This window comes from Neomonachus schauinslandi, chromosome 15 (genome assembly GCF_002201575.2).
Source record: "Neomonachus schauinslandi chromosome 15, ASM220157v2, whole genome shotgun sequence".
NCBI classification, from domain to species: Eukaryota; Metazoa; Chordata; class Mammalia; order Carnivora; family Phocidae; genus Neomonachus; species Neomonachus schauinslandi.
This window is the reverse complement of record NC_058417.1, coordinates 143085-167983: the sequence shown is the minus strand read 5'-3', so window position 1 is coordinate 167983 and position 24899 is coordinate 143085. Positions and strand designations below refer to the sequence as shown.

The following is a 24899-nucleotide window of genomic DNA, read 5'->3' as shown; positions in this document are numbered from 1 at the left end:
CCTCTCCTGCTGCCCCCTTCCCCTGCCCGCCTGTGCGCGCTCTCTCTCTGTCTCTCAAATAAATACAATCTTTAAAAAAAAAAAAGGAGCATAGGAATACAGATAACAGACTTGAGAACTTTGCTACTCCTGAAATCCTAAGCCCTGTTCTAGATGTTGAGGCTGCAGAAGTATAATTGAAGATGAATGATATTGCAAGATATAAAAGAAAACTTCTCATAAGTGACTTTGAAAGGAGAAAATCATCATCTGGAGGTTGGGATTCAAAGGAGCGTACATCTATCCACAGCACTAACAGAATTAGGAATCAATGAACATGTCTGGATGCAAAGACAAAAACAGATCAGCTGTGGAAAGAATACCATTGTCTGTGATCTGTGTAGCAAAGAAGTTCTGCGGCACCTTCGACAACCTGGCCCATCCCAAGACTGCGCACACGCATGAGACGTAGAAAGTCCGCTGAGCAGCCTTTGGGGGATCTTCCAGCTGAAGAAGGGTGTGATTTGCAAGAATTGATCCTATAGACCTTGGTGAAGTGGAGACAGAAGCTACAGAAAGTAGCTCTGAATCTCGGGTGTACCTTTGGGACGACGTAGCGAAGTGCTGTGTCACACCCGCCAGAGTTACACCTGGCCCGGAAGGGGAAGGAAGTTTGCTCTGAAGACTTCCCTGCAGTGAGCTTATCGGTGCTGCTTGGAGGTGCCCAGAAGAAACCATTGCTTCCCCTCCAGCTAGACAGAATGCCTCAAAGCAAGCACTGTGCGTTTGTAACTGGGTGATTGCTTTGTTAATAGTTCATTATCTTGGGGCGCCTGGGTGGCTCGGCTCAGTTGGTTAAGCGACTGCCTTCGGCTCAGGTCATGATCCTGGAGTCCCTGGATCGAGTCCCGCATCGGGCTCCCTGCTCGGCAGGGAGTCTGCTTCGTCCTCTGACCCTATCCCCTCTCATGTGTTCTCTCTCTCTCAAATAAATAAATAAAATCTTTAAAAAAAAAAAAAAAAAGTTCATTATCTTATGATACATTGCTATTCTTGCCTTCTTTTCTTTTTTTTTAAGGTTTTATTTATTAGAGAGAAAGCACAAGCAGGGAGGGTGGGGAGGGGTAGAGAGAGAGGCAGACTCTCCTCTGAGCTGGGAGCCCAATACTTTTTTATGTATAGTGAGTGTTTTTGCATACTTTAAGTTGTACATGGAATTAAATCCAAGGAAGATTGAATTTTAAGTAATCTTACAGCAAATTTATTTGCTCAATCCCTATCATCCTCCAGGTTAACTTGACAAGCACAATTTAACTGCTTTTCCACAAGTATTTTTGAAATGGTCAGATTACTTGGTTCTGAATTTAGCCATGTTTTTACAGAACTGTACACCTTTAGTATCTTTTTTTTTTTTTTAAGATTTTATTTATTTATTTGAGAGAGAATGAGAGAGAGCAAGCACATGAGATGGGGGAGGGTCAGAGGGAGAAGCAGACTCCCTGCCGAGCAGGAAGCCCGATGCGGGACTCGATCCAGGGACTCCAGGATCATGACCTGAGCCAAAGGCAGTTGCTTAACCAACTGAGCCACCCAGGCGCCCCATGATTTTATTTATTTGAGAGAGAGAGAGAATGAGAGAGAGCACATGAGAGTGGGGAGGGTCAGAGGGAGAAGCAGACTCCCCGCCGAGCAGGGAGCCCGATGGGGGACTCGATCCCGGGACTCCAGGATCATGACCTGAGCCGAAGGCAGTCGCTTAACCGACTGAGCCACCCAGGTGCCCCCACCTTTAGTATCTTTATGTAAACTTAATTCTTGGCCTTTTGTCAGGGTGTCAAGGTAGTTTCTGTGTTTCCTCATACAGAGCACTGTGAATAGTCAAAGACAGCAGTTTGAGCTGTCGAACTTACTGGATTTTATGTAAGTTATTCAGAACTAATTTGGTATTTTTAAGTAGTCCCAGGCAGACTCTTGCACCTGTAAATGCTCCAAGAGTTACGGCAGCGGAGGGGACTTAGGAGGAAGCTTTGTTTTGACAACCACTTAATTTACCATGTGGAGTTTTTGTAAAGAATAATGTGTACAGATTCTTGGTTCAAATATTCAGTTGAAAATTTCTTGTTGAGACTGTTAGTTTGTACGTAATAGATTGAGAACATTTAATCACAATAAATCAATCAGACAGGGTCATACTTTGAACAGGAACCTCTATGTAAGTATAGCAGATTGGCGGTAAGCGTTGCTCAGGAGCAGACTGTGGTCAGGAAATGAGAGAGGGGCATCAACTATGTTGGGGGGAATCTTGAAACCCTCTTTGAGAGCTGATGAAGTAGGAGAGGCCATTAAGTGTAGAAGCCTGGTGTACTTAAATAGTGATGTTGAGGTGAGGGGGCAGGACAGACGACAACAGGTAATCAGAAATTGAATGAAGCCTTTGGAATTCAAGGATGTGACTTCGTGATCTTGATGGGGAGTTTCCACTTACAGGTGTCCCAGAGGTTCTTCTGCTAAGACATGCCCGGTTGTCCCTCTACTTTGTCTGCACTTACTGACTTTCCGAGGTAGCTTGCCCTGGTGTTGTCAGGGGTGACCCTTTTTGTTTCTTTCCAAGGAGATCTCTTTGCTGCCACCTTCCTCATTAAGAACGGCGCCCTCGTCAATGCTGCTACGTTGGGTGCCCAGGAGACACCGTTGCACCTCGTGGCTTTGTACAGTGCGAAGAAACACTCGGCAGATGTGATGTCTGAGATGGCCCAGATCGCAGAGGCCCTTCTGCAGGCTGGTGCCAACCCCAACATGCAGGACAGCAAGGGCAGGTAAGTGGGGTCAGGCGTCTGCTCTTGGTGCTGTTTCCGGAATGGTGTTTTATGGTGACACACAACTAGCAGACAGGGACTTGTTGCTCAGGATGATTTTCATTGAAGTCGCAGACATTGGCTTGTTAGACAGATGAGAGGCACGACTAAGCTCAGGGGCGTTTGGGGAAATCATTTCCCTGCTGGGAGCTGAGGTCCATGGATTTGTAAGCAGTTTCTGTCTTGTTCAAGTGGTCACTGGTCCAGTTGCTCCAAAGGAACTTTGTCCCGGCATCTTGGTCAGAGCTGGTGGGGCACACTCCATCTCAAGGTGGTCTGATTGTTGGGAGATTCTGTGTGTTAAACCCAGTTCTCACTAGGCGTGACTGCTCTGGCTTCGGTCGGCTCTCCGCAGAGCGCATGTCTTCCTCCACAACACCTCTGACGGCCGTTGTGTTCCTTTGCCTCTTCCCAGAAGTACCTTGTTGAGGACCCCTTGTGGTTTAGAGTCTGCGGAAGGGCTGCGTATCTTTGGGGCGGCAGTATGGGAGGCACAGAAGGGGACCTCCAACAAGTGGGACCCACTTTCTGTAGTCACAGCTCAGTATTTTATACCTTGGAAAAGCCTCTCACAAAATAAGAACCGAGTTCTGTGCAGTTGTCAGAATAAGAAAATAGACGTGTGTGGAAGGATTCCACAGTTAAGTCAGATGGGCCTCTGAACTCTCATTATCGTGTGATAACTACTTTATTTCCTGAAATAATTGCATCCTTTTTACCTTCTGTTGCATCTTTAATTTTACTTTGTCTGGCTGCAGCAGCCGCTGGTGGCGTATGCCTCAGAAGGGTCCCGGGGGTTGGGGGGGGTCCTTTAGGGCACGTGAGGGCTGCATAAACGCATTGAAGGGCAGTCAGAAGCCACTCCCATCAGTCCCTACCCGTTACCACGCTGTGTTCGAGCATAACCCAGAGTTACAGGAAGAAAAACATTTGTTTTCAGAATTGTGGAGGATAGGTGGGGAAAATAGGTGTACATGTATAGAAACTGTTTAAGAACATGAGTAATAGGGAGTGTCAGCATTTAACTGGGGAGTATTTTATGTCTCTCTTCCTTTTGTTGGTTCTTGTCCTTTTGGCCACTGACTAAATGGTGACATAGAAGCAAGTCCATTTTCATTCTTTGATACTTGGTCATGATTTTGGAAAGCTGTTTGCTGGGGCACAAAGAGACACTGTTGCAGAAATGTGGGGTTCCTGTGGGTCATCCTGACCCACGCCTGTTCTGGATTGACCCCTCTTCTCTCTCGTGCACAGGACTCCCTTGCACACGTGCATCGTGGCCAGGAATGAACGTGTGTTCAGCCAGTTGCTGCAGTGCAAACGGTAGGACGTGGAGCGCTGGAAAAGCAGCCGGGAGGGTGGGGTGATGCGTGAGACACAGCTCCTTTAAAATGTCTTTTAGTGTTGTGAATGGTAATAAGTGAAAGTCAAGGAGAAATTGTCATTCAAAATGTGTATGAAGAGACGATGAGGCTGTTGGCAGAGGATCGTATGTGCCGTTCGCATTGCTTCCTTACTTCAGGCTGGATCTGGAACTGAAAGACCACGAGGGCAGCACAGCTCTGTGGCTCGCGGTGCAGTACGTCACTGTGTCTCCCGACCACTCGGTGAACCCCTTCGAAGACCTCCCGGTGGTGAATGGGACCTCATTTGATGAGAACAGCTTTGCAGCCAGACTCATCCAGAGGGGCAGCAACACGAACGCGCCGGACACTGTCACAGGTAACACGTGGACCCCCCGAGCCTGGGGCTCAGGTCCGGGGGTCCATGAAACATCACGTCAGCACTTGTACCAGAAAGTTAGAAAACAAATGGCATAGTATTAGGGGAATCAGTCTGTGCTTTTCACTGTAGTAAAAGCCTGAGTTATTTTTTTAATCTTATGCTTGAAGAAGTTCAGCCAGACTCTGAGTCTGTTAAGCAGAAACACTTCCATTTATTTGGTGCAGTGAGCTTCAGAACTCCTTTTACACTCTTGAAAATTATATCCCCAAGTATTTTAGTTTCGGTGGGTTATAGCTTCAGTATGTAACATTTTAGAAATTAAAACTGAAATTTTTAAAAGATGTATTAGTTAATTTAAAAAATAACAAACCATTATATGTTTAACATAGCATTTTTTTATGAAGAATAATGTTCAAAACACAATTAGTTGGAAGAGTGACTGGTTTCTTGTATACAAGATGCAGATCTGTATTCAACCTTTTGAGATAAGGTTGTTTTGGTTAAAGTATGTGAAGAAAACATTCCCTCACACAGTTATGTAGCTGGAAAAGGGAGGCATATTTTAGAGCCTTCTCAGATAATTGTGGATGTGTTTCTTGGATTCTATAGCAAGCAGAATTGACCAAGTGATAGTTTAAAGTCAGTTGCAGTGTGGAATCTAAAAGTGTGTCAGTAAATTCTTCATACTCTGGTGTATGAAAATCCGTGGTCCATTTGTGCTTGAATGGGTCTTTTCTCCATCATGATTTTATAACATCATGACTTGATTATTTGAAAAATACTGGTTCACTGAGTACACCAATCTTCCAAATGTTTGTGTATTTTAGAATGACATTTACTAATATCATCAGTGATCTCATCAGAAAGGTCTTCCAGTGTTGATAAGCTGGCCAACTTGCAGTTTTGGGTAAAAGTTTTCCAAAATTCTGACACTCACTGGCAAGATCCAAATTTTATCATTTGGTACAGTATTGCCAGTTGTTTTTCTTAAAGAGATAGGCTCACATTGTTCATTTTCAGGAAAATGTCTGTCGGATACTCCTCTTTAAATAACCAGTTTGTTAGTCAGTCCTTCTTTCATGAAAGTTGTGTTCCATGAAGAAAACCGCTAGCTTAGCTTGCAGCTTAAGCAGCGGCTGCCGTGCCTTTCCTGGAGACCACTGTGGGACTTCGTTACGCCGCGGGTGCGGTTTTATGCATGCTACTTACTTTGTCACACAGAAATGTATCTTATTTTATGTATGTATTTTTTTTTGTGCTTTTCTTATCAGATGTTTACTAAAGTCATAGCTGTTTTCTAAATGAATATCCTTTTATTGGATTTTCCCAGTTACAAATAAAATGTCACACAGTTCTAAAAGGACAGGTACTTGTTGAAATTTAAGAAATTTAGTAATTTTTACTGCTTTATCAAGAAACTGCCCCTTTTTTGGCTGGTGCATGGTGGTAAAGAGTAATAATGCACTGACTACGGGTACATGCTGGGATTCCTTGTTTATTTGTGCTCACGCCTTAGTGTGACCTGCTGGGGGACGAGCACATATCCAGCGTTACTGTTACGGGAACAGTTTTGATCTCGTGGGCCCCTGAAAGACACTCAGGATCCCCCAGGAATCCAACAACCACACTTTGAGAACCACTGTTTTAATGTGGATATTTCCTTGATCTGACTAAATAAAATATGGGAATATTTTAAGGAGAAGGATCCCATTGTAATCTGTATTGCTATGTATAAAGCGTGGGTGGGTGTCATTGATGAGGGGAATGGGCCAAAAAAGGATGGATATTAAACAGCCCTTTCCCTGAAAGAAGTTAATAATTTAAATAAAGATCAAATTAAATCACCCCTCTGGTGACATGAGAGCTAAAGGCAGGGGACTCCATACCAGGGGGATCAGGAAAACCCTCTGGAAACGAGATTGGTACTAAATTGCTCTTAATTTACAAAGGTATAGTAGTTATTGGCCATAATTTTACTGTTTTCTAATGTAATCATATTATATGATCATTGCATTATATACGAAATTAGTTCTTTGATATTTAGGGCTTGAATGTTAGGTTCCTGCAGATCTGGTCTTTTTTTTTTTTTTTTTTTAAAGATTTTATTTATTTATTTGAGAGAGAGAGAATGAGAGAGAACACATGAGAGGGGGGAGGGTCAGAGGGAGAAGCAGACTCCCTGCCGAGCAGGGAGCCCGATGTGGGACCCGATCCAGGGACTCCAGGATCATGACCTGAGCCGAAGGCAGTCGCTTAACCAACTGAGCCACCCAGGCGCCCCCGGTCTTTTTATTTTAAAGATTTTTAACATTTATTTATTTGAGAGAGAGTGAGGGAGAGAGAAGGAGCAGGGGGAGGGACAGAGGGGAGGGAGACACAGACTCCCTGCAGAGCAGGGAGCCTGGTGCGGGACTCGATCCCTGGACTCCCGGATCATTACTTGAGCCAAAGGCAGACCCCCAACCAACTGAGCCACCCAGGCACCCTGCAGATCCAGTTTTTATGAAAGCTTGATACGTACTTGACAAGAATGTGGAATGTTTTTTGTTAAGATTTTATTTATTTATTTGAGAGAGAGAGACAGAGATAGCGAGAGAGAACATGAGCAGGGAGGAGAGGGAGAAGCAGGCTTCCCGCTGAGCAAGGAGCCTGACGCGGGACCCGATCCCAGGACCCTGGGATCATGACCTGAGCCGAAGGCAGACGCTTAAGAATGTGCATTCTTTCACTGTTTATGTCCTGCTTAGTCTCTGCTTATGTCCATGCATCAAGCGTGTTCATCATGCTGTGTAAATCTTACACATTAACTTACTGTTAGACTGCTTGATTTGTCACTTTTGGGAGGTATATTAAAATTCTTCATTGTGATTATGGATTTATCCATTGTCTTGCTTGTTCTGTCAGTTTTACTTTATATACTTTGAGTTTTAGTGCGAGTTCAGGATTATTATCTTTTCCTTGTTCCAATTGTCCTTATACATGGAATGCATGTTCCTCAGCATAATGTTTTAGCAGTTGAAGGTCATCTTTACTTATTTGATGGGGAGGCCCATGTTCATGTTTTGTGTGCCACAGAATGACTACAGAAGTGAAGATGGGACCTTCATTAGGGGTCTCTAAGTTAGGGTGGCTCTCAGCTAGGGGTGGAATCACAGTCTCTGAGAGAAAAGGAAAAAAGGCATGAAAACAAAGCGTTTGTCCCATTTCTTTTTTTTTTAAAGTAGTTAACATACAGCGCAATATTGGTTTCTGGATTAGAATTCAGTGATTCGGGCGCCTGGGTGGCTCAGTTGGTTAAGCGACTGCCTTCGGCTCGGGTCATGATCCCGGAGTCCCGGGATCGAGTCCCGCATCGGGCTCCCTGCTCGGCAAGGGGTCTGCTTCTCCCTCTGACCCTCTTCCCTCTCGTGCTCTCTGTCTCTCATTCTCTCTCTCCCAAATAAATAAATAAAATCTTTAAAAAAAAAAAAAAGAATTCAGTGATTCATCAGTTACATACAACACCCAGTGCCCTCTTTAATGCCCATCCCTCATCCGCCTCCCTGCAGCAACCCTGTTTGTTCTCTGTCATTAAGAGTCTCTTACGGTTTGTTTCCATCTCTCCTTCTTTTCTTTTCCCTCTTCCCCTGTGTTCATCTGTTTTCTTTCTTGAATTCCATGAGTGAGATCATACCGTATTTCTCTTTCTCTGATGGCTTATTTCGCTTAGCATAATACAGTCCAGGTCCATCCATGTCATTGCAAATGGCAAGATTTCATTCTTTCTGATGGTTGAGTAATATTCCACTGTGTGTGCGTGCGTGCGTGCGTGCGTGTGTGTGTGTGTGTGTGCACACCACATCTTCTTTAGCCGTTCATCTGTTGATGGACATCTGGACTCTCTCCGCAGTTTGGCTATCGTTGATAATGCTTCTATAAACATCAGGGTGTATATGCCCTTTCGTATCTGTATTTCTGTATTCTTTGGGTAAATATCTAGTAGGGCAATTAGGGTAGCTCTATTTTTAACTTTCTGAGGAACCTCCATGCTGTTTTCCAGATGGCTGCCCCAGTCTGCATTCCCACCAACAGTGCACGAGGTTCCCCTTTCTCCACATCCTCGCCAACACCTCTTGTTTCCTGTGTTGTTGATTTTAGCCATGTCCCATTTCTTTACCTATTTTTAGTCCTGGTATTTAATTTGAGTTTTCAAATAGCATAGCTGCAGCACATGAGATTCTGGGTTTATCCGAAGAGGAAATGGATGTTAATAGAAAGGGAAACGATGCTTTGGGGCTAAAAACATTCCATGAGGGAAAGAAGAAAATAAATGGTTTTTTTTCCTAAGATTTTTATTTAGGAAACAGTGCTAAGCAAAACATTTCTAAGCCAAAACAAACATATTTAAGGCCTTAGGGATAAAATGTAAAGGGCGTTTTCTGGTAGAACTTCAGCTCACATTGTCTTCGAAATGGTCATTCTAGGTCCAGAGGTTCTCAGACAACTGTCCCCCTCCCCTGGACTTTTGGCAACATCTGTAGACATACTTGTTACAGCAAGGCTGGGGGTGCTGTTGGCATCTAGTTGTCATACCGTATGCAGAACAGACCCCTCACAACAAAGAGCCCCTGGCCCAAAATGGCAGCAGCACCACTACTGAGAAACGGCGTTCTAACCCATCCTCGGCAGGAGACAGAACTCACCTCTGGCCCCGGGCGGCGTCCGGTGGCAGACTCTGAAAGAATGAATGTCTCCTGACTCCCATACCAAGTCTTTGTTCCACCCAGGCCTATCCGGTGTCTGCGTCCACATGCAGAGAGGGCCTGTGTGGACGTGGGTGTGGGATGTGGGTTTGTCCGTTGTGGAAGGTGGGCGAGGAGGGGCTTGTTGTGCAGATGGAAACGAGTGTGCTCACTGTCCCCCAGGGAATTGCTTACTGCAGCGGGCGGCTGAAGCAGGGAATGAGGCAGCGGCTCTTTTCCTGGCAACCAGTGGTGCCCAGGTCAATCACAGGAACAAGTGGGTAAGTGTGCCGGGGTGGCCAGGGGAGCAGGGTGGGTCTATGCAAGAAAGGCAGCACTGGTTGTGTGGGAAAAAATAGCCTCTTTTTCAGTTTTTATCTGATCGTACATGTCTTTGGTTAGAAAACCAGGGTGAAATGGATGTTTTGTCCCCAGATACTGGTCGGTTGATTCATTCAACAACCAGTCCCTAAGCATTTGTGGAATACCGGGTTCTGATCTGGATGCTGTGGACATCTAGGTCTGCTGGAGACTGCCAGGCTCGTACACACAAACTACCGTCATAGAATCTCTATTTTTAAGAATACTTTGGTTTACAGAATCTTTCCTGTGCGGGTGCTTATTTAGTCTGGGTCTCAGGCTCACAAGGTAGACTGTACAGTGTTCCGGTCAAAGCATGGCCTTGGGGTAAGACTTCCCATTTCTCACCCTGCCCTGTGTGATCTTAAGCAAGTTACTGACCCTTTGTGAGCTTCGGTTTCCTTCTTTGCAAAATGGGATTCACATTGATTTCATCAGGTGTGGATTAGGGAAAAGGAAAGGGCGCATGTAAAGTGCTTGTTAGCATAATGGGCTAGGACATCGGGTGCTACGTGATGTTATTTTCACTGCTATTTTCATATAGGGAGGCTGTGCTTGTCTCTAAGGTCACGTTTACTTTGCACCTTTGTGCTCAGAGCTTTGAGGATGTTGGGTCTTTTAATTCTCAGAGTGGACCTGGAAGCAACATTCTTGACATGTCCAAATCCCTCGTTTTCAGGGCAAAGAACGGTGAGGCTCTGAGAGGTTAAGTGGCTCACCAGTGACGGAGCCAGCATTAAGACTCAGGTCTAGGATGGAAGGTTGCACACTCTCTTAACAGCGCCGGGCAAGGCAGTACACACCGTAAGCTTGTGCATGAGACACACCGAAGTGTCTCGGAAGCTCAGGGGAGATGGCAACACCATCCTCTTCCACCATTCAATGTGCTCACCTTTCTGCACCTAAAACCGTGCACGGCCTGCTCTCGAGCTGAGCAGCAGCATGTCCCTGAGTGCACTGGTGGCTTCCTCGACTTTGCTTCGGCCGCTATGTGGGTCTGTCTGTGTCTGTCTCCTCCGGCATCATCAGTTTTGCCCACTGTCCATTTCTCATGGTATGGAGCTCACATTGTCTGCCAGCCGTTCCTTCACTTATACCCTTCCTAACAAAACGGGGAGAACCCTGAGATGCACCTCAAGAGACCCGATTTGAAGGCAAGTAAGAGCGACACTGGAGAAGGGCCTGGAATGCTGGTTGAGTTCTTTGGACTTTATCATGTGGGAAGAGAAGATCCATGTGAAGGGTTTTGAGTAGACAAGCGGTCCTGGGAAGCTGGCCCAGTGGGTGCACCGTTGAGGTCAAGGCCGGGGCTGGTGGGAGTCACCTGGACTGGTAGCGAGTAGTACTGACCTTGGATACTGAATTTGGACCTACAGGGATAGGCTTCAGAGGGTTTGTGGAATTATACTCGTACCAGCTGGGGCTCTGAGAAGCAGGGTCAAGAGGGGGTGGAACGGCCAGATGCAGCCATGAAGAGAACGAGAATTGCCAGGAGGAGGAACTGCTGCATAGCGAATTTGACTTTGTGACTGTTGAGCAGAGATGTCGGATGGAGGCCTGGGCGTGACAGTCCTGTGCTTGCAGACTCTGGTGGGGTCATAGAGGCCAGTGAGCATTCCCAGTGCGAATGTGGAGGGGAGGGGGCTGGAGCAGAAGATGGTCCCACAGAGGAGGACACTGTTGTGAGGCCCTCCACACCGGGACACAGGTCGATGGGGAAGGGTGTGTTTGTGGGGGGCGGGGGGCTGAGTCCCGTGACTCAAGGACACAGGACACTGAGTGAGGCCCTCCACACTGCAACACAGGTCGATGGGGAAGGGTGTGTTGGTGAGGGGCGGGGGGCTGAGTCCCGTGACTCAAGGACACAGCAGTGGGAGGTCCACGTACAGTACCTGAGCCCGTAAAACTGGGTGGTGGCAACAGAAACGTGTTAGTTAGAAACACGGAGAATGCAGAAACCCAGCTGAGAGTTAAAAGTGAAAATTTCTTTTTAGGGAAGAGGAAGTGTGTTTCACAAGGAGCCTTGTTGAGTCTTTGACTCTAGAGGGATGAGGTATAGCTTCCATAAGAATAAGGAGCAGGGCAGTGTGTTCGACTGGATTCCTTCCACTTGGGTGGAAAGATGCGGTGTGTGTCTGTGTACCTGTCCTTCTGTGACTCTTCTGTCCGTGGAAGGACGCAGCAATCTGGTACCACGGTTTCCGGGGGGGGGAATTTGGGTGTGGGCACAGGGCAGGGAGGAAACTTGTCACTATATGTTCTTGTGCCTCTTGAATAGTGAATCGAGTATGTGGAATACCAGGTTAAAATGTTTTTAATTTTAAAAAGTGGTGGAAGGAGGACTTGATCCGAGTTCAAGATGGGGCTGATGTGAGCCGGTCAGAGAGACCAGTGGGGGTGGGGGTGGGGGTGGGGGTGGGAGGGGCGCGGTGGCCCCACCGTTAGCCCTGTCCCCGCGGGGCCGCAGTTGAGGCTCTGCCAGTCTCCCTGGGGCTTCCTTCTGTGGCACGTCGAGGTTGTTTAGTAATAACTGTTGGAAGGGTGGTTAGGAAGGTTCTTGGACACGTAGAAGAGGAGGGGCCAGGGTGTTTGGAGGGCACTTGGGCAGACATTAAATAAATGGAGGCTGATCGTACAGGGAAGGGAGGGACAGACCCGCAGGTGTGGACGCCTCATGGTCAGCTGGTGACAGGATAAACCAAGGGCTGCAACTGCCCCCGGGGACCCGGGATTCAACACACAGGCTGTCGTTAGCGCCCTGTGACGGGAAGTCCCCTCCTGAACGTGCTCTGAGGTGGGCCGTTTGCTTCTGTTCAGGGAGAAACACCGTTGCACACAGCCTGTCGGTATGGCCTGGCCAACCTTACCGCAGAGCTCCTGCAGCAAGGTGCCAACCCGAACCTGCAGACAGACGAAGCTCCGCCTTTGCCGAAGGAGGCCGCGTCTGCGACCAGCTCCGTGGACAGTGTCTATCTGCAGACACCACTGCACATGGCCATTGCCTATAATCATCCGGATGTGGTGTCTGTCATCCTGGAGCAGAAAGGTGGGTGGCTGGGAACTGCTCCTCACCTTGACCTTTGAAGAGTAGTTCTGAGTCGTTGACAGTATAGTAGTTCTGAGTAGTTACAGAGTCGATGTTCCTTCCATTGGGGAATTTTCTTGCCCCCAAATCCTTCCAGGTCAAACTAGGTAAGCATGTAGTCTGGCTCCTGACCACTGTTTCCCTGTATTGGGATGGGCCTGCCCACTCCACCTGTTAGGTTTTGGTTTTAGAACCAGTGACGACTACTCTCTCATGTTGGGTGTTTTCCCAAAGTTCTGCCTCAGCGTGAGCAGTTTCCGAGGACCCTGCAGCCCTAGGTGTACTGCTCAAGCCAGCTGTTCTGTCACCTGCCTCAGCCTCCCCGGCAGGTGAACCATGGGAGGAGCGGGAAGGAAGACCAAGGGCAGCCCCTGCCGTGGGAGGCCCACTTCCCTCAGAAAGTCCTCCTCGGGTTTTCCTCTTTCCTGTCCTGGAACTTGTTTTCCTCTTGCCCCATCCTTGTGAAGGTCAGCATGTTCAGCCTTGTGCTTGTGGAAGGAAGCGAGATTTTAGGTAGAGTGCACCTTTCTCTGGGTCCTCACGGGAGTGGTAAGATGGTAGGAAAGCAGTACCAGGCCATGGTTTTGACTCTCGTAAGCAGTCAGGTAATCATTATGTGTTTCAATAGTGGGTTTGTTTTCCTTTTGTGAAGATTCACTATTTTAAGCTTTAAAAACTCTTCTGTTTTTCCCATAAGCTTTGCTCCAAAATACCAGGTTTCTGGGCTTCCACCCCCGACAAGATTTATGAACTCTCTTTGTATAGAGATGATTGTATTCTAGCCAGTCTGTTAGTCGGAAACTAGCTCTTACGCTCTTGGATACTTTAAACGTGGTCCATGGGATGGTGAAATCAAGTGTTTGTTAACTTTAAAAATTTTAGCTAATGCTCTTCATGCCACCAACAACTTGCAAATCATTCCGGACTTCAGCCTGAAGGATTCCCGAGACCAGACGGTGCTGGGCCTGGCATTATGGACTGGTAAGGGGGTGCCTGAGGCTACCGGCGTCTGCAGACAGACCTGCATAGGAAGGGTGGAGGAGAGGGGAGGGAGGGAGGCATGGAGGGGCTGGGCTCATCATTGGGTGTGGGTTAAGCCTGTAATACCCTGTGGAAACTGCTGGCTTTGAGAAGTCGAGAAGGGGTGTGTGTTGCAGTAAGATGTTGAGCACGTGGGGCAGTCAGGGCCTGTTTGTGTCCCAGGCATGCACACGATCGCAGCCCAGCTGCTGGGCTCCGGGGCCTGCATCAACGACGCCATGTCGGACGGGCAGACCTTGCTGCACATGGCCATGCAGCGGCAGGACAGCAAGAGCGCGCTCTTCCTCCTGGAGCACCAGGCAGACATAAATGTCCGGTAGGCCGGAGCAGCACTCTCCGCCGCAGTACCAGCTCCCGTTTCACTGAGACTTGCAGGGTGGTGGAGGGGAACCCTTCAGGAGCAGGCCACAGTACCGCCCAGAGCTCGTTGGAAGAACAGTCCAGAAGCCATTGTTGAGAGAGGGATTTCATGCATAACGAAGAACATTCCAACAAATGAGCTGTCAGAAAGCCTCGGGGGAGAAATACAGACTGAAGTTTCTGTTATTTCTGTATTTTCAGAGGAATGGAACCTCCAGCGTCAGGTGACCCTGACTGACTGAGGTGAAATACGTGTTTTGTCAAGTAGGCAGCCGTGATGGCATTTTATTGAGATGCTCTTGGAAGCAGCTGGGTGCCCGAGAGGTGTCACCGTGCTGGGGTGTTGGTCCCCTACCTTCTGGGTGTACTAGGATGGCACAGCTATATTTTTTAAAAAGGCAGAAGGAACAGATGCTCTTGACAGGTTAAATTGCTCTGAAAGAATATTGATCAACATGAGTCGTGTGGGTTCTGGCCTCTGGGATGTCCAGAGGGCGTGCATTATCATTTGGCTCCAGCTACAAACGTTGGTTTTGGTGTGCGTGTCCTTGCAGGACTCAGGACGGGGAGACAGCCCTTCAGCTGGCCATCAGAAACCAGCTTCCACTCGTAGTGGACGCCATATGCACCCGGGGAGCGGATATGTCCGTACCGGATGAGAAGGGGAACCCCCCACTGTGGCTCGCCTTGGCAAACAGTCTGGAGGACATCGCCTCTACCCTGGTGAGATGAGCGGAGCTTCCGCCTCTGGTTACACGTGGGGGTGTTTCGTGTCCAAGACTGATTCAGTGCCTGCCTAGCAGGGAGCAGGAGGTCTGCCAAGCAGCCCATTGGGTCAAGGATGAGTGGTGGAAAGTCCTGTTAAAGAAACTTGCAGTTCAGCGTAACCTTGGCCAACCCTTTCTTGTAGCCCGTCTTTGCCAAAACTACCAAGAAGCCAGAGAGCTGAGGTGCCTCCTCGGGAGTCCTTGGATGTGGGCTGCCCTCACTCTTACCGTAGTGATAAGTCCCCAGATCTCTGGTTTGTCTCCCTTACTCAGAAGACAGGCCCAGGAAGTCCTCATTCAGGTTTCTGAAATGTGACAGTAGTGCATTTTCCAGCTGGGGGTCTCACCCGGTTGTGCTGAGATTACCTGTGAGTTCCGGGTGTGTCGCTGAGGCCAGGGGACTGTGTGTGTTTTCTCTCCCTCCTGGGACACAGCTCCCGAGGGCGATGATAAACTTGTCTTTCTGTCTTTCTTGTATTTCCCAAACCCGTCCCACAGGACCTGGCACAAAGCACATTTTAATCTGCGTTTGTACAGATTAAAAGAATTAGCAGTTAATTTCAACTGTATCTCACCTGAAAGAAATGAATCTAATGGTGTACTCAGAGCTCAGTGATAAAATGTTCGACTTTGCTGGGCAGTGTTTGGGAGTACCCTGTGTTTTCTGCAGGTCAGACATGGTTGTGATGCCACGTGCTGGGGCCCGGGGCCCAGTGGGTGCCTGCAGACACTCCTGCACAGGGCCATTGATGAAAACAATGAGTCGACCGCCTGCTTCCTCATTCGCAGGTCTGAGAACCCCAGGTGTCTCCTCGTGTCTTATTCAGCTGTAGTCTTGGCGTGCCTTGGCTGGTCTGATGTCCCCGGTTAAGGCACTTGACCCACCTCTGAGGAGAAGGGCTTGGGTGCCCCCATCACAGAGTCTACAAGCTGAGCCAGCTTCCTGCTCTGGAGGCCACAGAGGCTCCCAGAGTCCAGTCAGACCAGTTCACACCATGCAGCCAGGAGGCTGGGGTGGAGGAAACCAGATGGCCCCTATGGGACACCCCCCCGCCCCCGGCCCCGGGCAAAGGTGCATGAGTCCATAGCATACTTGGAGTGCAGCGTGCCTGGGAGGAACTTTTAGAGCAGTGGTATGCAGATTATAAGTGCATACAGATCCCTTGGGGAACTTTGAAAAGTTCTGGTGCCCAGGCTGCCCTAAGACCAAAGAAGAATTGATGAGAGTGGGACCCAGACGTCAGTATTTGTGACCAAGACAGTAGTCCTGGCAGCAGCAGCTTTTTCGTTGGATGAGGCTGCTACTGTGCATTTATCGGCAGGCCTCTGGCTGGGTTGGAAGCCTGGCTCTTGAAGCCTACCTTTCATTTCCCTGTTGCTTTCAGTGGCTGCGACGTGAACAGTCCCAGGCAGCCCGGCCCTAATGGAGAAGGGGAGGAGGAGGCCAGAGATGGGCAGACCCCCTTGCATTTGGCAGCCTCCTGGGGGCTGGAAGAGACGGTCCAGTGTCTTCTGGAATTCGGTGCCAATGTAAACACACAGGTATGGAGAATTTCTCTTTCTAGGGAGATGGATGCTGGCCACAGAATTAGGGAAATCCCTTAACTGCCAGGGGCCTTGCAGACTCTCGGTCTTGGGCCTCGGCTTGGCTGTGAGTGGGGCTAAGGGACAGGCGGATGGAGTGACTTCTTCTGGGTCATACAGCCTGCCTAGTAAGTGTAAGGCTTTCAGGTGAAGACTCTCCCACTTTGTGCCTCTGTCCTTTCTACAGTGGGAGGAACATTTCTCCAGCTTCTCTTTGCTTCTTACCTCCGTTGGTTATACCTTTCCATTGAGAGAGTTTGTGTCCTGGTCTCAAGCTGAGCACTGTGTTGAGAATGTTCCGGTAGCTCTGTGGGGCACCCCTGAGTTATGTTCCTTGGTGCTCTTCGGTGTCCTGGCCTGTGAGGACTGACGTAGGCTGCGGGGTGGGGAGTGGTCTCAGAGGTGAGGGTGACCGTACATCTTCTAAACCAATTACGCTTGTGTCCCGGGGTCACCGGAGCGTGGGGGTGATGGCATTGGCTTCTGGTCTCCTCTGGGCTTGGCCTCTTTAAAAGCTGATTTCAAACACAGCAATATTGGTTCTCAGAACCAAATTTGATTTGATCCCCTTCCTATTTTTCCTGAGTTTCTCTTTTCATCTGGACACTGAAATTGTGCCTTGTCCCTGTAGGATGCAGAAGGAAGAGCACCTGTCCACGTGGCCATCAGCAACCAGCACAGCGTCATCATTCAGTTGCTGATCTCCCACCCCGATATCCACTTGAGTGTCCGCGACAGACAGGGGCTGACCCCTTTTGCCTGCGCCATGACTTACAAGAATAACCGGGCAGCTGAGGCCATCCTCAAGCGAGAGTCTGGGGCTGCCGAGCAGGTGAGGGACCCGCCCCCAACATTCTGCACGGGGCCCGAGCTCGGGGGAACCCGTTACGTGGAGACTAAACAGATGGCCTCAGCCAAACAGGTCTCCCAGCCATAAAGACATTTGTGTTGAAATTACTCTCCCCTTTCTTGAAGTCTGGCCATTCCAACGGACTGTCAGTGCCAGGTGAGACCTGGCTGTCCGTGTCAGCCACGCGGTGGTGCCACACACACGGGGAGGTTGGAGGTGGCCAGGCCCCAGGAGAGGAATTCTGTGGCATGCCCAAGTGGTGTCATCCTGTGCTCTTGCTTGGCCTCATTGCCTCGGTAACGAAGGTCTTCAAGAGATTTGAATTGGACAGGAGGAGCTTTTGGTGTGGAGTTGGGGCAGCTCTCCGGGGAGAAAGTTTCTGAGGGGTTGTCACTGTCCAGCGTAGCAGGCTCAGGCTTTCCTTCTCTGTGGTTCTTCCGCAGCTGCTCAGTGCGGCTGGTGAAGTGCTGCCCTGCGGTGCGGACTGGGCGGGCAGTGCCAGCCGCGGCTGGTCCGAGGCGGGGCTGGGGTCCCATCCAGCCCATAGAGCACTGCCAGGACCCAGGAGAGGCCGCTGATGACAGTGATGTGGAAACTCGGCAGCTGAACAAAACGAAATGCCGGCACGGGGGAAGACCGCCGCTTGGGCGCTCAGGCTACCCCGCGCCACTTTCTGCAGCGTGTGCGTGTGGCCGAGTTGTGTGGGTGCTTTCGCATGCTGGTGAACGGATAGCCGCTCAAGCGTCCTCACATACGAGTGGGACAGGCACCGTGGATCAGAGTCCTTTGTAGAGACACCGCCTCGGACAGCGGCACGTGCTGTGCGTGTGTGCGTGTGCACCCGTGTGCCCCGCGAGCGTGGCATGTTGCTGCCCCCTCGCTTCTCCCGGGCGCTCACGCTGACACGATGGCTCTGGTAACTGCGGTTTCTCTGTGGTCTGGTTCGAGTGAGCTCGTCTGCTGCGTGTGAGCAGAGCAGCGTCTGCAGCGTGCTGGACGCTCCCTCCGCCGTGTGTGTTGCTGTCCTGTAGCTCGATAAAGGAAGAAACGTGTGGAACTGCTCAGGGTCAGGCTGGTGTTGCAGCTGCGGTGGGAGGGTGCCGGTGCTCGTCCCCGAGCTAGAGCAGGGGACTCCGCGACTCCTTCGCCTTTACCTTTTTCCCCGAGCACCCCTTCCTTTTCCTGTCCTGCAGGGTGTCTCTTGCTCAGCTTTCCAAATCAGCTGCTGCTCCCGGAGGGTGCCAGGGCCACGCGCGTGTGGTCAGGTGCACACGTGCAGAGAGGGGGCACGTGCAGTGTTGGTTCTTGGGAGGGAGCCTCCTGGACCCGAGGGGTTGGTGACACCATCACCCCTGGCCCGTGCTCAAGGAGGCGCTCTTGCAAGGGGAACCCGCTAATGTTTGGGCTCCCACTTGTTGCCGTAGGTGGATAACAAGGGCCGGAATTTTCTGCACGTGGCAGTTCAGAACTCTGATATTGAGAGCGTCCTGTTCCTGATCAGCGTCCAGGCTAACGTGAATTCCAGAGTCCAGGATGCCTCCAAGCTGACCCCTTTGCACCTCGCTGTCCAAGCAGGCTCAGAGATTATTGTCCGCAACTTGGTAAGTGTCGCTGAGACATTGCGTGTGACTGTGGACCCCGGGTCGTGCCGCATGCAGAAGCTCTCATCACAGGTGTTTTGCCAGGTTTTCTGAAAGGCCGGCATGAATTTGGGGTGCTAAGCCAGTGCCCTTGGGAAAGCAGTATGTCTGTAGGCAGAGTGTCCTGAGAGCCCAGCAGGCAGCGAATGCAGCGAGTGCCGGGGTGAGGCCTTGAGGGAAAGCAGGATTCGGGGGCTGAGGCAGGCCCGGCCGTGAGGGAAGGGAGGCCCACGTCTGCGCCCGGCACCGGGCATGCGGCAGGTGCCCTCAGCCCGCTCCCACGTGTGTGCATTTGCGTGCTCTCTTTTTAATTAGTCTTCTTTTTTTTTTAATTGAGCTATAATCAACATAGAACATTATATTAGTTTCCGGTGTACGTCACAGGGGTTCAGTATTTGTATATAGTGCAAAGTCATCACCACAATAAGTCTGGTTAACATCTGTCGCACAGAGTCACAAAAATTTTTTTCTTGTGATGAGGACTTTTAAGATTTACTCTTAGCAACTTTCATATATGCAGTATGGTATTAACTGTGGTTCTCATGCTGTACGTTACAGCCCCAGGGCTTATGTATTTTATTTATTTATTTTTCTTTTTGAGATTTTATTTATTGAGAGAGAGAGAGAGAGCACAAGCAGGGGGAGCGGGAGGCAGAGGGAGAGGGAGAAGTAGGCTCCTCGCTGAGCAGGGAGCCCGAGGCGGGACTTAAGCCCAGAACCCCAGGACCATGACCTGAGCTGAAGGCAGATGCTTCACTGACTGAGCCACCCAGACGCCCAGGACTTAGTATTTCATAACTGAAAGTTTGTACCTTTTGACCCCCTTCACCCATTTCAACACCCCCACCCCATCTCTGGAAACCACCAATCTGTTCTCTGTATCTATGAGTTTGGGTTTTTTGTCTGTTTTTTTAGATTCTGCATATCAGTGGGATCATATTGTATTTCTTTCTCTGTCTGACTTACTTCATGTAGCCTAATGCCCTCAGGTTCCATCCATTTTGTTATAAATGGCAGGATTTCATTCTCTTTGATGGCTGAGTCATATTCCATTATGTATTTACACCACATTGTTATCCACTCATCAGTCGATGGATGCTTGGGCTGCTTCCATGTCTTGGCTTTACTTGTAAATAATGCTGCAGTGGACAGGGGGGTGCAGATAGCTTTTCAGAATAGTGTTTTTCCAGCAACACAGGACATGCACAGCTCTGGGGGTGGCCTGGGGGTGGGTGGGCTGTGGGAGGGGGCGGGGCTGCAGGCCCAGTCCTCGGCGACGGGCCGCCTGTGCATCTGTGAGGGCCCTAGCTGTGCAGCGTGAGGTGGGCGCACCTGTGAGGAGAAGGTGGGGTCCCAGACTCGGGAGGCGGCTCCCTCTCCTTTCTGTGGAGAACTCTCAAGGAGGCCAGAAGCAGGTCTAGATTATCAAAGTTAACGTGGTTGTTAAGGTGGATAAATACCCAGTAGTGAAATTACTGGATCATAGGGTAGTTCTATTTCTAATATTTTGAGGAACCTCCATACTGTTCTCCAGAGGGGCTGCACCAGCTTGCGTTCCCACCAACGGTGCACGAGGTTCCCCTTTCTCCGCATCCTCCCAACACCTGCTGTTCCTTGGGCTGTTGATTTTAGCCATTCTGACAGGTGTGAGGTGGTATCTCATCGTGGTTTTGATTTGCATTTCCCTGATGATGAGTGATGTTGAGCATCTTTTTGTGTGTCTGTTGGCCATCTGGATGTCTTCTTTGGAGAAACGTCTGTCAGGTCCTTCTGCCTGTTTTTAAATCGTTTTATTTATTTGCTATTGAGTTGTAATGAGTTCTGTATGTATTTTGGATATTAGCCCCTTACCATATATATGATTTGCAAATATTTTCATTCAGTAGGTCATGCCTTTTCATTTTGTTGATGATTTTGCTGTGCAGAAGCTTTTTAGTTTCTGGCCTGACTTGTTTATTTTTGCTTTTGGAGTCAGATCCAAAAATCACCGCCAAGACTGATGTCAAGGAGCTTACCACCTCTCAGTTCTCAAAACTACCCAGAGAGGTGTAGGAAAATTTTTACATTTTACAAAGGAGAAAATGTAAGCTCAGAAAGAACTTTTCCCCCAAGATTATGAGGTAGTCAGTAGTATGCCTGGGATTTTAGCCATTTCTGTTTGACTGCAAAGCCTGCCTTTTCCAGTGTGACATAATGCCACGCAGGCCAGGGAACGGTCTGAGCAAGGGTGTGGAGACTAGAAAGTGCATGGGGGTGCTTTCACTAGAAAGGTTTGGTTGGCATTTGGGGAGAGTGTAGGAGATGTGGTTGGAGGGGCAGGTAGGGACCAGAGTGTAGGGTGTGACACTGCAGACCAAGAACTGTGAGCAGCCTTTATCCTTTTGGTGAGGAGAAGCCAAGCAAGTGTTTGAGCTGAGAGCACATCCAGGGCGAAGGCTTCATGTCACCTGGCCGGCTGCTGTCCCATCAGCCCAGTACATGCTGCACAACTAGCCAGTGGGGCACTCGACTGGTGCTTGGTGCCCTACCTTCTTTTTTTTTTTTCCTTCCTTTTTTAAATTAGTAAGCTCTGTGCCCAGTGTGGGGCTTGAGCTCACAGCCCCGAAATCAAGAGTCACGTGCTCTACCGACTAGAGCCAGCTGGGCACCGGTATCCCGTTTTTGTTTTTGAAAAAGACTTCTTCGAAAACCTTTATGACTTGTTATGTGTTAGAGCTGAGAGAGCATTTAGCTCTGTGGTGGGGTGTGAGGGCGGTTTCCGTGAGCTGGGTTGGAGAATGGTTGGCGGGGGGTCAGACTGGGTGTGGGGACCAGCCACGGGGGCAGAGGTGGGCCTCAGAGTAGCAGGCAGTCAGGCCATGTGTCCATCCGTCTGAGAGCCTCGACACGTTAGAGGGTCATGGCCCCTTCAAGGTCGCGGTGCTGCCTCCCTGACCTCACAGGTGGTGGGAGTCCCTGGAAACAGCTGATCAAACTGTGGCCGTGCAGCCTCACGTTGGAGCCTGTTTGCCTCGGAAGAGTGCCTTTGCCCAGACCTACCCCCCTCTCCCCAGTTAACCAACCTGAGGTTAGCTGTGAACCCCAGCACATGCATGCAGCACTTGTGGCCACGGATGCCCCCCTCTGTCCTCCTGGACCTGTGCATGCTCTCACTGGGCGCCCAGAGGTCTGGGGAGGCTGGGACTGGGAAGGCAGGGTCCGAACCAGAGCCGCTCAGCAGGGCCTTGGTCTCCCAGAGGCAGTGTCCGCACACGCAGAGGCCAGGGTGGCCTCAGGCCGCGGGGGGAGCACTGTGGGCTCTGGCTGCAGACTGGAACCCTGTCAGAAAAGGAATGAGTGGCAGGATATTGTCAAAAGGTCCTTCCTGCTTTTGATTCTGTAATTCTTTGGGTTAATTTCTTAGTTTTAAAAAGTAATATAGGGGGCGCCTGGGTGGCTCAGTCGGTTAAGCGACTGCCTTCGGCTCAGGTCATGATCCCAGGGTCCTGGGATCGAGTCCCGCATCGGGCTCCCTGCTCCTTGGGAGCCTGCTTCTCTCTCTCTCTCTCTCTCTCTCTCTGTCTCTCATGAATAAATAAATAAAATCTTAAAAAAAAAAAAAAAAGTAATATAGGAGGGGCACCTGGCTGGCTCAGTCAGTGGTGCGTGGGACTCTTGATCTCGAGGTCGTGAGTTCGAGCTCCATGTTTGGTGTGGAGATTACTTAAAAATAAAATCTTAATAGCAACAAAAAATAATATAAACATGGTGTATGCTTATTGGGGAAAAACGTAAAGCATGTAAGGATAATGAAGCAGGTCGTGTCTCCCTTTTATCCCCGACTCCTTGGAGTTTGGTATATGTGCTTTTACACACCTTCAGAGTGTGCGTGCGTGCATCTCTCTCTCTCTCTCTCTCTGCTGACGGGATCATACTGTCCTACCGTCTTCGAACTGGCCTTTTTTTTTTTTACTTACTCTATCACAGACATCCTTCCGTGTTTAACCATAAATCTTTATCATCTTAATGGCTACCTATTATATTGTTCAGACATCCTGTAATTTTCATAACTGAACCCTTCTTGTGATCTCATTTTGCTACTGTAAGCAGTGGACACCCTTATGCAGTATGGTGAATGTCACTGTCATCCTGCGTAGTTTATATCCAGAAGGCTTAGATGTAGAGTTTCTGTGTCCTGAGGAATGGCTTCTTCACATACTGATAATTGCCGCTTTCCGCTTGGGACGGGTTTGGCTGGCTTATGTCTCCCCAGGAGCGTGTGCGAGGCCCCTGTGCTCCCAGTGGTGCCAGCCAGGCGGATGTGCGTCTGGAGACGGGCAGGCTTGGCCCCCGTGAGTGGGGCCTTCGCTGGTTGTGGTGGAGAGGCTGCTCATGTAATCAGCTTCCACAGCTTCTTGCAGGAGCCAAAGTGAATGAGTTAACGAAGCATCGCCAGACTGCCCTCCATCTCGCCGCCCAGCAGGACCTGCCCACCATCTGCTCCGTCCTCCTGGAGAACGCAGTGGACTTCGCTGCTCTGGATGAGAATGGAAATAATGGTAGTCGCCAGTCATCCCCCTGTGCCCCATGCTGAGTGCCCTCAGTAGTGCCCCCAGTCTGGAGGTGGAGGTGTGCGACACCCTGATCCCCCGCCCCAGGGTGGGCTGGTTACAACAGCAGAGCTGTAGCAGGGAGGACTCTGGGCTGGGCGTCTGCCCTCCCACGGACCATTCCTGGGCAGCTTTCCGTCTGCACGGTAACCCTAGAGCCCTAAAGCGGTTTGCAGTAAAACCATGAAGTCTCAGCTCTGGGTGATTGTGGAAGCAGAAAGCACAGTCTTACGAGGCTGTATGCACAGCTCCGTCCTGGGGGGGTGGTGAAGACTGGAAGGGATGGCTGTGTGAGTAGACAGGGGCTGCTCCAGCCTCGTCCCGTTCCAGGGGAGGTTTGTGAGCCGTCCATATTTCCTGTGTGGGCTCCTGGGCTTGCACAGTAAGAGGGTTTACTCTCCAGCTCTTCATCTTGCTGTCATGCACGGGCGGCTCAACAACATCCGGGTCCTCCTGACCGAGTGCACCGTGGACGCTGAAGCCTTTAATCTACGGTGAGTATGTGTGGTCTGGAGCAGAGGCCTGGGCTCCACGTCTCCTGGCCTGCCCCTCACAGCTGCGGTCACTGTGCCTTGCAGGGGTCCCCGGTCCATGCTGTAGAACTAACTGGCCACAACAAACAACAGATGTTGGAGAGGTTGTGGAGAAAGGGGAACCCTCTTACACTGTTGGTGGGAATGCAAGTTGGTACAGCCACTTTGGAAAACAGTGTGGAGGTGCCTCAGAAAATGAAAAATAGAGCTGCCCTATGACCCAACAATTGCACTCTTGGGTATTTACCCCAAAGACACAGATGTAGTGAAAAGAAGGGACATATGCACCCCAATGTTCATAGCAGCAACGTCCGCAATAGCCAAACTGTGGAAAGAGCCGAGATGCCCTTCAACAGACGAATGGATAAAGGAGATGTGGTCCATATATACAATGGAATATTACTGAGCCATCAGAAAGGATGAATACCCAACTTTTACATCAACATGGATGGGACTGGAGGGGATTATGCTAAGTGAAATAAGTCAAGCAGAGAAAGTCAATTATCATACGGTTTCACTTATTTGTGGAACGTAAGGAGTAGCATGGAGGACATTAGAAGGAAGGAAAAAATGAAGGGGGGGACATCGGAGGGAGAGATGAACCATGAGAGACTGTGGACTGTGAGAAACAAACAGGGTTTTAGAGGGGGGTGGGAGGATGGGTTAGCCCGGTGATGGGTATTAAGGAGGGCACGTACTGCATGGAGCACTGGGTGTTACACGAAAACAATGGATTGTGGATCACCACATCAAAAACTAATGTACTGTATGGTGACTAACGTAACATAATAAAAAAAAAAAAAAAAAAGG

General features: G+C 49.7%; 1 protein-coding gene across 1 annotated transcript in view; it reads left to right on the top strand.

Annotated features, from left to right (window-relative positions):
• Nucleotides 1–24899, top strand: part of ANKFY1 (ankyrin repeat and FYVE domain containing 1) — an 87145-nt gene that overhangs the window by 55091 nt on the left and 7155 nt on the right. Inside the window, exons 8-21 of the mRNA XM_021694844.2 lie at nt 2591–2795; nt 4089–4157; nt 4357–4556; nt 9464–9561; nt 12458–12686; nt 13608–13706; nt 13929–14082; nt 14681–14849; nt 15564–15682; nt 16279–16435; nt 17109–17309; nt 18752–18928; nt 23358–23505; nt 23960–24050. Coding sequence (XP_021550519.1) covers nt 2591–2795; nt 4089–4157; nt 4357–4556; nt 9464–9561; nt 12458–12686; nt 13608–13706; nt 13929–14082; nt 14681–14849; nt 15564–15682; nt 16279–16435; nt 17109–17309; nt 18752–18928; nt 23358–23505; nt 23960–24050 — 2116 coding nt within the window. The remainder of the gene's footprint in view (nt 1–2590; nt 2796–4088; nt 4158–4356; nt 4557–9463; nt 9562–12457; nt 12687–13607; nt 13707–13928; nt 14083–14680; nt 14850–15563; nt 15683–16278; nt 16436–17108; nt 17310–18751; nt 18929–23357; nt 23506–23959; nt 24051–24899) is intronic.